This window comes from Argopecten irradians, chromosome 1 (genome assembly GCF_041381155.1).
Source record: "Argopecten irradians isolate NY chromosome 1, Ai_NY, whole genome shotgun sequence".
NCBI classification, from domain to species: Eukaryota; Metazoa; Mollusca; class Bivalvia; order Pectinida; family Pectinidae; genus Argopecten; species Argopecten irradians.
The window spans coordinates 25,585,352-25,599,226 of NC_091134.1; the positions used below are offsets into that span (position 1 = coordinate 25,585,352).

At 33.0% G+C, this 13,875-nt stretch overlaps 2 protein-coding genes across 9 annotated transcripts in view; both read left to right on the forward strand.

Moving 5' to 3' along the window:
• Nucleotides 1-736: 736 nt before the first annotated feature.
• On the forward strand, nucleotides 737-4,189 carry LOC138310166 (uncharacterized). Its single transcript, XM_069251290.1, has 3 exons — nucleotides 737-1,863; nucleotides 2,203-2,283; nucleotides 3,008-4,189. Exons 1-3 carry the CDS (start codon nucleotides 999-1,001, stop codon nucleotides 3,280-3,282), a joined length of 1,221 nt encoding a protein of 406 aa, XP_069107391.1. The 5' UTR covers nucleotides 737-998; the 3' UTR covers nucleotides 3,283-4,189.
• A 4,670-nt stretch (nucleotides 4,190-8,859) lies between these two features.
• The window catches only part of LOC138321897 (myosin heavy chain, skeletal muscle-like), a 52,742-nt gene continuing 47,726 nt past the window's right edge, over nucleotides 8,860-13,875 (forward strand). For all 8 annotated transcript variants that reach the window (XM_069265917.1, XM_069265950.1, XM_069265958.1 and 5 more), the window contains exon 1: nucleotides 8,860-9,044. In XM_069265917.1, coding sequence (XP_069122018.1) covers nucleotides 9,015-9,044 — 30 coding nt within the window. In that variant the 5' untranslated portion in view covers nucleotides 8,860-9,014. The remainder of the gene's footprint in view (nucleotides 9,045-13,875) is intronic.

Below are 13,875 nucleotides of genomic sequence, written 5' to 3' on the forward strand. Positions count from 1 at the left end.
AAACAACGAATTAAAGGACCGGGTGTTTCTGTCGCTGATCGCTTGTAATATACGCATTAGCCAACTAACCTTAGAAATCACTTTCGCTGACGATTGATAAATTAGACATGAAAATACACGTACATTTAAAAGTAAAAAAATAATAATTTGACGAATTCAGGACAAACACAAACAAATCCACTAATAAAAAGAAATAAATTTAGCATTAGTCTGGTTGAAGCTGTATGCCCACAAGCTTTATAACACTAATGACAAAAATATTTTTTAATCAAGGGGGCAAATAAAATAGTCTGTCTTAGCATGTATGGTATGATGGCAATATTAATTGGTGACACAACTAAAAAAGTAGATCGGGTCATAGTTCAGAGCACTTGTCAACATAGGAGTTATATAAAAAACACATATAACTTTGGGCATACAGATATGTTATTGGTTGTACGGTTATCTGAGATTTGAAAAAGAAAACCTGGTTTTGGAAAATGTCTTATTGTTATTCTTTTAACTCGAATAAGTTTTCATGACCTTTTGAGATGAAACAAAAAAAATAAAATAATGCAATTAGTCACTGATATGGTAGCCGGAAAATCACCTCACGATCCTTACAAACTGGATTAACCTCAAATTCAAAGCCGATTATAAATGTTTCCAACGTACGCCACAGGATTGTAGCTCTGCAATTAATCTCTGAGAGTAGGTTTTCATACACAGACAATAATGTATTAAGAAGCTTGTTGAAAACAACGTAGTGCTTTAACCGGTAATTAAATTTTCTCCACGGGTTCACCTATTTCTGCAATGGACTCTGAACGTTCCTTTATTGCTGAGTGTTCGGGAATGTCATGAAAATGGGCTATATTTTACATTAACTAATGTCCTATGAATACTGCTGTGTTATAGGGATATATTCATGCATAAAGCTCGAAGATGTTGAGATCACAGGAGGAAGGCATGGCTAAACACGAATTAGAAAATAATCAAAATGGTGTGAAGTTTTAGTCATGACAATGACTTTGAACGTATACGTGATAGTGTTGGTCCTATGTACGGTGAGTGGAGACCCTATGGGATGTACGTATTATTCCACTGAACTGAAGTACGAGTGTTCGGCCAGGAGCTGGACACTTCCTCTCACTCTATCAGATTTCGATAACGTGCCCCAAAGTCTCTCCCTTGTTGACGTCAACGGAAACCTTCCAGCAACAAATCCCACAGCAACTTTCTCGGGGTTTGGCGCCATCAACACGTCATCATTTGACCCTAATTCCGTGCCTACCTTTACCATACGATGCTATCAGGGAGGGATGTTGATCTACCATGCTGGTACATTTACTGGCCTTGGTTACTTCCAGAACGTCCGTATACAGAACTGTGAAGTAATTGCAATGCCAGATGAAGCCCTACAGGACTTCGGTGACGTGAACTATTTTGGTTTAGAAGGTGGTGCAATCGGCGATATGGGTTATGACGCTTTTAAAGGGCTGAATATTGGTCCTTTGGCTGTCCCGAACCCCCTAGGTACATTTCTGTTAACGTCGAAACTAGACAATAAAGTGCTTCCGAACGGAATTTTGTACGCGCTTGAGAATGTGACAAACATCGTAATAGACAACGCAAATGTAGAGACGTTACAAACCGACATGTTTCAGGTGTCCGTAAAGCTCATCTCCTTATCATTACGTCATAATCTGTTTACCTCTCTCCCTGAAAACATGTTATCAAGCTTACTGGGTCTACAAACTCTGAGCATTGAGGGAATCGACCTTGAGTGTTCGTGCGACAACCTATGGTTTCTTGATCACTGTCAGACCAACAACATAACAATTCGAGGACCAGTGATATGTAACTCACCGAGTACCTACACAAGTAAGTATAAACATTAATAAAAGTCATGTGCATGTTAAAGCACACCTATCAATATTGAACACCGGGTAGCGGTTGTTCTCCGCCAACTTATCATAATATAGAATTGAATGATCAAGACAGTCTCAAAAATGTAAAGCAAAAACAAAACAAACCAGTGCATCAGTAAACGCGTCCTGCCTCATATTTCTCGAAACAAAAGTGCAGACTTAAGTCTCTCCTTATGTAACTTATAAAAAAACTTTGGACTTAACTTTGATTCGAGAAATCGGGACCTGATCACCAAAATGTCAAACATTTAGCAATTTACCATAAATGAGCTGTTCATCATATATATTACAGATAAGAAAGCCTATCTCTACAAGAAGGAGCAGTGTCCGACAGCTATTAGTACAGTCGATCCTTGTGAAAACAGTTTGCCAGGTATGTAAATAAATATAATTAATACCTTGAAATAATAATACTAAATTCGCAAACTGCGCAAAATGGGGATAAATTGCAAACAACACTGCATTTATTCAAACTTTTGAAAACACAATTGAACAAGATATTTCAGAAAAATAAGTTTTCTGTATAGCAGTTTCGTCTGATATACAAAGCTGGGACAAATAAAGTGAATTTTTCAATGAAAACAAGTCTGCAGGCTTCATATCAAATGCAATTACTTAGCTGAAATTAGCCGGATGATTAGTGTTATAGTGTAAGAAACAAAAATGATAAAAATGTTGTCCCGTTAACAAACAGTCCCGAAAACATTTAAATAAACGGCGGCTGCTGAAACTTTCAAACGATAAGTTATAAAATGTATGTTGAAAAACAATTGGTAACCTTTAAAACATCCCTCCTTCGTTGTGAAAGTATGAAAGTATATCTTTATCGCGATTGAAAATTGGCATAGAGAGAATTGTGTTCTAGTGGTTCATTGCATTTTATCAACTCACACAACGAAACAATATATTTCATTATGATTTGAAAACTTATATCAAAATGGGCTGGCCCTAATTAATTTTAGAAAAAACTGTCGTAATGTATATTCATAATGATACAAAGTCGTAGAGCTTGCTCAAGTGGTAATCTTATTTAAGTATTTTTCGCGCTATCCATACATTTCTATGAATAATTTCCAAAGCTTTATGATTAATTACAGGTGTTAGTGTCGGTACCACGTGTCTATACTACCTGGACATTACCGCATTTGCCTTATTATTGGTGTCTTTATCACTAGTCATCGCCACAGTCATCATCACCATCCACACGAGACGCCAGAACGAGGACGAGGACAGTTCAAGGTCAGACAAAGAAGGTCAAAGACAGAGAAAGCTCAGTGGGTCTAGCTTTAACCGGGTGTCGTCTATCAGCACATTAGAGGAGGAGGTATCAGTAGTCAGACAAGGGGACGACATTTCTGACCAAATGTTGTAATGGAACAAACATTACATATATCAGATGGATAGCTGTGTTCTCGACGTAAGGCTATTGTAAAAAATATATTGATAAAAATTGTTTTTGGTAAAAAAAAACCCATTGTTATGTCATAATTAGCAACAAGTATCAAATAATTATATCTATGATTTTCCGTTTTTGCATATTATTACAGAGTTACCTGCCTAATGAGCAAAATTCATGGCGTTTTCTCATAAAATTGTGACATTACGCTCAACCCATGTCTAGATGACTTCATAAACAATATCGTACTGCAAGGGCAGATAACTATGTACTATGCACATACAAAATAGGTTTGGCTAAATGAACATGACCGTCGTCATTGGGTTGTTAAGATTTAGTAATCTTGATTGTTATATTAATAGCCATTGGGTTGTTAAGATATAGTAATCTTGATTGTTATATTAAGTAGCCATTGGGTTGTTAAGATTTAGTAATCTTGATTGTTATATTAATAGCCATTGGGTTGTTAAGATATAGTGATCTTGATTGTTATATTAAGTAGCCATTGGGTTGTTAAGATTTAGTAATCTTGATTGTTATATTTAGTAGCCATTGGGTTGTTAAGATATAGTGATCTTGATTGTTATATTAAGTAGCCATTGGGTTGTTAAGATATAGTGATCTTGATTGTTATATTTAGTAGCCATTGGGTTGTTAAGATTTAGTAATCTTGATTGTTATATTAATAGCCATTGGGTTGTTAAGATTTAGTAATCTTGATTGTTATATTAATAGCCATTGGGTTGTTAAGATTAAGTAACCTTGATTGTTATATTAAGTAGCCATTGGGTTGTTAAGATTTAGTAATCTTGATTGTTATATTAAGTAGCCATTGGGTTGTTAAGATTTAGTAATCTTGATTGTTATATTAATAGCCATTGGGTTGTTAAGATTTAGTAATCTTGATTGTTATATTAAGTAGCCATTGGGTTGTTAAGATTTAGTAATCTTGATTGTTATATTAAGTAGCCATTGGGTTGTTATTTTAATAGCCTGATTGTTATTTAGTAGCCATTGGGTTGTTAAGATTTAGTAATCTTGATTGTTATATTAAGTAGCCATTGGGTTGTTAAGATTTAGTAATCTAATTGTTATATATAGCATTGGTTGTTAAGATTTAGTAATCTTATTGTATATTAAGTAGCCATTGGGTTGTTAAGATTTAGTAATCTTGATTGTTATATTAGTAGCCATTGGGTTGTTAAGATTTAGTAACTTGATTGTTATATTAAGTAGCCATTGGGTTGTTAAGATTTATATCTTGATTGTTATTGTAGCCATTGGTTGTTAAGATTTAGTAATCTTGATTGTTATATTAAGTAGCCATTGGGTTGTTAAGATTTAGTGTATCTTGATTGTTATATTAATAGCCATTGGGTTGTTAAGATTTAGTAATCTTGATTGTTATATTAAGTAGCCATTGGGTTGTTAAGATTTAGTAATCTTGATTGTTATATTAAGTAGCCATTGGGTTGTTAAGATTTAGTAATCTTGATTGTTATATTAATAGCCATTGGGTTGTTAAGATTTAGTAATCTTGATTGTTATATTTAGTAGCCATTGGGTTGTTAAGATTTAGTAATCTTGATTGTTATATTAAGTAGCCATTGGGTTGTTAAGATTTAGTAATCTTGATTGTTATATTAAGTAGCCATTGGGTTGTTAAGATTTAGTAATCTTGATTGTTATATTAAGTAGCCATTGGGTTGTTAAGATTTAGTAATCTTGATTGTTATATTAAGTAGCCATTGGGTTGTTAAGATATAGTGATCTTGATTGTTATATTAAGTAGCCATTGGGTTGTTAAGATTCAGTAACCTTGATTGTTATATCAATAGCCATTTGGTTGTTATTTTAATAGCCATGATTGGTATCAAATATATAGAGAGAATTTACACAGGCTTTTCCTGTTCGAATTTTTTCAAAGATTGAAATAAAATGTTCTTGGAAATGAAATTAAAATATGTAGTTGTTACGATTGAAGGAGCATGATTGTTGTAAACATGGTTGTTGTAGCCTTCATATTCGGTTTGTTTATATAAAGTTATATGACCAATATGAACTAAGCATTGATTTTAAGGAAACTTGTTTTTGAAGAATACACGTGATTTCATCAATATATTCTAAAGTAAAAAAAACCCACCACATTAATTGCATATATGTTGCATCTGATTGCCATGTATAATGAACGTGTTATTTTGTCGCTTTTTCTGTGTGATGCCGTCATACCAGAAGCACGATTTATGTACAATTCAGTTGACACATGTATATATCCGGTTGCTTCAATTCCGTAACAATTCAATATCTTAAGCTAGTAACATTTACAAAATGCTTGAATAGTAAATGATATTTTCTCGTATAATTTTTGCAGAGTTGTTTGTCCTTGTGGGTAGGCGCTTGCGTTTTGATAGTTATGTTGTAATTATGTATCATTGTGTTTGTCAGCGAAACGTCATATCGCCATTTAAGAGTAAATTATGTAAAAATCAATATTCACGCCAAGGGCAGATAACTCGCAATAATTTGCAAATACTACATATTGCAAGGAAGATTAGGGTTGAACTTGAAGTGGGCTATATATGTATATATATAAATGCATCAAACCCAGTATCCAGTAAATCGTTTTGTTTCAATAAACTGTGTTTTAAGCGAACTTTGTGTGCGAGTCATTTATACTGTAATTTATTCATGATGAATGGGATCATTAAAAAGTACATGACATTGTTTAATAATCTAATGAAAGGCAAGACACATTGAATTATATTCAATACTTTTTCGATCATGTTTACAAGTCAAGATGAAGTTATATCAAAATTGACTACAGAATTATTTTAATGTAAATTGAACAAACCTATGTCGACCTGCTGAATCAAGTACATAAAAATTTTGTTATAATGTATGTTATATTGTTTTATGAGAATAAGATATTAATTATCATTGGATTTTATAGCGATGGTATCATAATCTTATCAAACCGGGAACTATGTGGGGTGTATTATTGCTTATGGAGGATGAAGTGCGTTGTGAGTCACTAATAACATGTGAACATAATTTATCTCTTCGCGTCCTAGCTCTACGTGTATTGTCCGATGGCTTTTGTCGGGTTCAGGTTGGTTCCGTGGCCATTTATTAACGGAGCGTGACACCATCAACCAAAATGTTCAGGAGTCAAAAGTCATATGGTCAAATATGCAATAATACCTCATTTGGCAACAAGAGCTTCAAGTTTAAAAGTAGATCACCTTTTTATTCCTATTATTTTAGCATTAAGTATGCTTTTTATGTGTAGCGAAATGCGTTATAATACTTTTAGATAAAATTTTGTCAAAATATCGCCAAAAAGTCATTTTTGTCATTTCTATGGAAAACTGGGGGCAAGTTAGATACATGTAGATAATATACATATAAATAGTTAATAAATAGTAAGAAATCGGTCTTTTCCCAAAATGGTTTCATAAATGTTTCATGTTCGTTCAAACATTAACAAACTTCAGAATGATCAAGAATGCCTTTTGAAAATATAATAAAATCAAAACATTGCTACACCCCTACCACATCCCGCGCAAGGAAGAGTTCAGTGGCAAGGGATGGGGGTTATAGACTTGCCTATCTGTCTATTTGTTAATCAAAAGAAAAATATTTTCAAATAATTCCCTTTTAACTGCTGAATAAAATTCATATGTTGAGGACCATGTGTAGATGTGCACGCACGTTTTCGTTTACCGTTGTGCTGGATGCCATGGTAACGAGGTCAATATACACCCAGGTCTTTTGTAGAAAGAAAAACAAACGACAACAAACAACATAACTCCGGACAACTCCTGAAATACTGGGCCAACATCACAGTAATGGTGAAAGGTATTGCTACCATGGTAACCTGGTCACTATACATAAGTGTTGTAAAATGGCCTATATAACTCATTAGTTGTTGGATAAAATATGTTCAAACTTCGGCAAATACTGTAACTTATATATGTATGTTTATAATTCGACATATCATATAATTCAATAGCGATTACCGTGGACATATAAAAAATGAAGGAACCTTTTTGTTGCCATAATTTCAATTCAGTTTCACTGGTATAAATAACATTTAACAATATCTGTAAATGGAGCGTCAATTGTTCAATGGGGTAGGATCAAAATTAGGGGTCAAAGTCCTCGTGGTCAAATATGCAATAATGAGGCTTTGGTAACCAGAAACTCAAGTTTAAAAGTAAAATACCTTTTATTCTTTTTGCATCGGCACAAATAAGTTAGCAAGAGGATATATGTTTAGAGAAATGAGTTCTGGAAAACATTTTTATAAGGATTATTTTGGATTATTTTATCAGAAACTGGAACTATATGATTTGTGTCGTATTTTTCCCATCTGTCAAATATTTGAAACTCTTTTTAGAAAATCGACATGCCAGTTATGTATAAATTACACATTATCATAATGATAACAACATTAAATATGCATGTATCCCGTCGGGTGCAGCGGCACACAATGTCATCACAGGCACTAGAGTTCCATTTCCTGTCATTTTCCAACCATTGTTGACGGGTGCGAATCTAAGGTATAAAATCAGTTGCTAGGGGGTTAATTTATTACTATTTTTTCTTTAAATAATTCGCCTTTAATGGGGCTATCATCCACATGTAATATAATTTTTGTACATTTGGCACCTAATTTTCAATATTTTGCCGTAATATATGCAACAATTGATGTCACAATTTTGAGGTATGAGAGATACTAGCTAGTATGACCTTTGACCTTAACTCCATGTGACATTTTCAAAAAATATCAGATCGTGAGCTAACAAAAAAGTTTTTATTGATTTTATTAAACATATGACATAAATTGAATAAGAAAAATCAAGTTAAGTGTTCTAAAAGTCAAAACATAATCTCACTCCCTCAAGTTTTTTTCTCTCTTTTTTTTTTCTTTTTTTGGCCATATTTCAGCTTATAAACCACAATTCTTTGACTCTTCCTTGACCTCTCCATATGGCCAAAAAGATTGACACCATCATTTTTTTTTCTTTTTTTTTTTTGAAAGAGAGTTGCCTACTGAACATTTTGATATAGAATGTGCATGTATGATGTTAACCTTCACACGAAAAGCCATTGAACTAGTAGTTTATTAGAATATTATTTTTCTCGTTTTTATTTTTTTCTTATTGTGTCTATTATAGCAGAAACTTATAAAGAACAAGATTATCAAGGTAAATTTAATTAGAAAATAGTTTAAACATGAAATTACGCTTTCAAACACATTGCATTTTCTACATGAACCAACTTATTGTAAGAGAAATGAGTACCAAGGGAGGAAACTCCGGGCACCTTGCACCTCCTAATTGATTAGAATTAAAATAGTATCATCAAGTCTGATGGATACATTACTTCGTTACCTCGATACATCACATGAGTATTCCGCATAAAATTAGATATACACTTTCTGAAAATATGTGCAGTTCTATGTAATTTTAAAAATAGTTCTGGAACTATATTCTATCAATTATAGTCCAGGCGGAAGTGCGTATGAATTCTATTGGATACTAGATTGTTTGAAAATGGCGACCTCCGGCGGCGCACCTGGGCTCGTGGACAGCATTTCGCGTTAAAAGATGCGCATAGCGCGCAGTATGGTGCTACCATAACTCCGGACATAATGGTGATCCTAATTTATTAAGTTTCTTTGGATTTTTGTGTAAAGCAGAAGAATGGCATCGCCAGATACACCTGAAGCGATGGTAAGTTGACGTTACGTGTCGAAGATGTTTTCACACCTATCAAACAATACTGATGTGTCATGCATGATTGATAAAGCAATGAGCGCCAACATAAATAAAGCAAAGGCTAATATTGATTTAACGTCTGTCCGTGTTCTCCAGATATGGCAGACGTTATATGAATTCGTGTCAGCTCATAATTTTGCTACCGCTTTATTAGTCTTGTAGGAAATTGCTAAATTGGCTATCTCTTTACGCTGTCCAAACATGTATTGATATGTTCTACTCACGGAACTCGGACTAACTAGGTTGGAAATAAACCGGTAATATCTGCGCCCTAATCGATTAAGTAGCCATTGTAAACACTCCCCGTGTCTGCCTAATCTGAGAGCTGAAAGTGTTAAGGCAGATATAAAGCAAGAACACACATGCTTTTATCAATGGACTCTAACAATACCCATTGCACTATCGACCCATCACCATTCATTGCAAACTGTTCCAGCTATACAGCTAACTAATAGTCTATATAAAATGTAATTTTGTATTTCTGACTCTTTGCCAAATTGGTGTCTTTTGGTGAAATTAGAACATGTAATTGTACATGCCCAAAAATGTACAGTACATGAACATCTTATATTCTATATCTTTGTTTTTATTCCAACAGCATATTATATTATAAAAATGTGACCAATACTCATGCTTGTATTTTATCTTTATATTTTTAAGAAGAAATTATATTTAGGATAAAAAGTAGAAAATAGATAAAAATGTATACATGTAGTTGTCAATGTCCTAGATAATGTACAAGTATATAGCAAGTATATAACACAAGTAAAGCTACAGGGATGTAATGACTGGCTCTATTTGAAATATATAATCCTTACATTCATTTCTTGAGGAATTCACTTATAGTGGTTGTACTATATGTACAATAATGTATACCATATTCAACCCAATAAACACACAGAACAGTTAAAAATTGAAACTAATAAAGGGGTGCATAAAGGAACCAAACTTGTATCTAGACCTTTCATAAAATTATTGCATAAAGTAAGCAACTGATGGATTTGCAAAATGAATTTTAGAAAAAAAAGAAACCTACACAGTTTTCATATTTATAGGCTGCATAAGGTATAAGTGAAGTTAAGGTCTCAAAAAGAAGAGGGACACTTTTAGTCTATTATAGGGATGTGGGTGCATATTTGATAGAAAACAGTATGACCTATATCTGACTGTACTCTACTTATACTCAACTGTATATCAACTTCTTAAACTGCCTCATTAATACAGAAACAGATGAAGAAGTTCATATTATGTAAATGATATTTGCATTCAATTAGTCGGCAAATAACATTGAAAATTTTACAGATAATATTTATTCAGATTCTGTATCTTTTTACAATTAAATTTGTGCAAGTGTGGTTAGCTATAACGTTTATGTACATAAATGTGTAATGTATTACTGTGAGATGTTAGTTTGTACCAGAATTTATGGTATATGTCCTGTGACAAATTGAAAATGCATGGAAAGATGCCAGGTTTGTGATGATCAATGTAAAATAAACTTCAAGAATGTATGTAACTTTCAAAACAAATTCTTTGCATAATACTTACTCTTTATACAATATTTATCTTCTGAACATTGGGTAAACAAAATTATTTAAGAGTACTCATAAAACAGTAAAATAATAAAAATATATGGTCATAAATTTACTAAATATGTTTATATTCAAACAAGCAAGTCTGTACATATTGCTTGTAATGATAATAGTTGTAAATATAGCTGTTAGTGAAATCCAATATTAATCTGATCAATAAATTAAATATTTAAATGGACACATAGAATATTTTTGCTTGATTAATCTTTCCAGCTTTATTAGAATGAGTCATTCATGATCAAAAATGAAATGTATGGAAATAAGCTTTAAAGGGACATGAACCTAAATAAACCATGTAAATTTGAGTAAAATACATATTTAAGACGTGTCAGATACCTTACTAAGTAATATATATTAGTTATTGTGCAAATGTGTCAAATAAAATAATTATAATGGAAATTCCATCTTTCTGTATTTTGAACCGACCCGGTCGAATTTTGTTACGATAGTATAGTAGTGTTGAACTTTAGTGACCTCCTACAATGCAGTACTGCACAAACGTAAACAAAATGGTGGGTCAAAAACGTTGGTGAAACGAACACAAATGAATTCTGATAGAAAACAGTGTACGTCAAGAGTCGGTTACGTGCACGATTTGGAAAGTAGGTAAATATAAATGGATCGATGAAATGCAAGAGACGGGAGCAACTCCCCACTTTATACTTGTGTGATGTACATATGTGCAATAAGTCAGGAACCTCACTTCGCGGTGCCCTGTCGAATGAAAAGTCTCGTTTTACTTTTGACTTATAATTCTTACGCTAAATACAAATTGTTTTATAACAAATATGGCTTAAACTTCATTTGTCAACCATCGTAAATTAGAAAATAATTTTAAAATGTGGAAAAACGAATATTCCTTGTCATGTCAGCAAGTTTGTTGTTCATTATAACCTCGCTTTCGGCCAGCTTTCGTTTTGTGTTCCAAAAATAGAATATGACGGTCTATTTTTATCCTTTTTAAGGTAGGTATTGACTATTCCCCATGTTTTCCTGTCGTTTTAGATAACCAATCATTGTAATAAAATATTCAATAAACATCTGAAAACCATATCTAAGCATACAGAACAACTTATTTAAGGTTCATGTCCCTTTAGCTATTCCTAAAAAGATTCCTTAAATAATAAATAGCCATTGCATGGTATAACTTGAGTAAATATATTTGAATCGTTTAGCACTGAAATGTAAAGTATAAGTATATTTTTTATTACAATGCCAATGTGATAAAAGCATCACACGGTTGTAAAACATGTTTCAATCCATGAGATGGATGGCATTTACATGTGCACATGCAGGGCTTCCCTAGACCATATCATATACATGTAGTATGGCACTTTTTGACAGATGTTGCTGTTTAATGAAAACAAACACGGTGCATTTTAAAAGAAAATATGGTTGTTTTTCGTGATACCAATCTTCATTGCAAATAAATCTTCACTTTTGGGACTTCCTGGACATCGTTTCTTACTGATATTTTTGATGCATAAATTACACTAAGGGAAGTAATTTTCCAGCATTTTCAGCCCCAAAAAGTAATCTGGGAAAATTGCACTGGTATGAACTTTAAACGAGTTTAAGGTACATGTATATAACTTGAACTCCTCCTCCAGAAGAGGGGAAATGTGCTAATTAAGACGAATACGGTAATTGTCATGGTCCTTCAGTTTTTTCTCAATTTGACAGATTTTGAAATGGTTTAAGTTGACCTAACATTTTCCCTGTAAACTCTGGTTTTTCCTACACCATGTAATTCAGTCAGTCTATCAGTATAATGGTGAGTTATATAAGGTAGGCTGAAGTCTTTGTGTACCGGCTTATCGCTGTCACCAAAGGGTTATTATGAGTATATTACTAATAGCTGTTGAAATTCTCGCGTAAAGGAGGTAAAATTGTTGTTGTTAGCATTAAGAACACCTTTCAGGTAAATCACAATTCTCTATTCATTATGTTAGGGTGTGCGAAACTGATTGCTGTCCGTATTAAAGCTTTCAGCATGATTAAGTGGCCCCTCTCATCCCTATAGCTAATCCCAGTCAGAGTAATAGTGGTGACAGGTCGGTAGAAATGTAAATAGAGCCACTCTGTCTCGAATCTTATCCAGCTACCAGTCAAACCAATGCCTCAACCTTAATGTATGTCCATGTTTAGGATATTCTACCTAAGAAAGTCACCATGGACAGTTTGGTCAACTTTGAAGTAGCAGGTTCCATGTCTTAAACTTTTGTACAATGAGTTTAAATCATCACACTTTTATAATGACTCAGTTTGATTTTAATGTCATTGACGTAATTGATTTGGCCTTTGCATAAAGCATGCATGTGAAAAAGAAATAAAAATGTAGAATTTATCTATTGTATGCTATCTTGTTGACTTGTAGTGATATGTGGCTAACTGCATTTGATTGCCAAAAGACTTGTATATTTTAGTGCATGGGTATAGACAACTAGAATTTTGAATTCCTTGAAGCTTATACTTGTAGAATATCAGTAATAGGATTTTTTTTCCCTGATTATTGTTACTTGGACACTTGCTAATTGTTATACTGCTATATGATCATTTAATATTTTGAACAGAAATAATGTTTTTATCAAGAACTCAAATTTTCTTTCCTTCAAAGACATGAAAAATTATAGAGAAAAACCCTGCAGGCTTTCTTGATACTAATGATTAGGAAAATGGTAATTAATCTCCTTACAACTTAAAGCTTATTGATAAAGTAAAAGAAATTTCCTATACAGACTGATGGGACCATTAATAATATGTACTAGCTAACAGTATATTGAAGAGGATCTCTGTAGTGACTTGTCCATCAAAGTACTTTATTCAGTACTGGAAGATATTTACGGATATGACTTAAATGCTTTGGTTATGGAAGCCTTTATATCATTAACAGGACTTTGACTCCCTATTTATACAAAATGGTGTGTTAACCTTCAGATTTGACATTTACAATGACTAAATGTTAAAAGTCAGCTGATAGCCCTGCAATTAAACCTGGCACTTTAGACTTTTTAAATGTTGATTGATGGGAAATTTTAAAATTTAATCTGATCTAAAACATTTTGATTTGAAACCATTCATCACACTATTATTAATGGTGTGATGAATGGTAATGGCATTAATACTACATGCTTTGAATGTGAAAAGTCAATTAGCGCCTCATCAGAATTTATCATGTTTTGTTTGTAAGAACT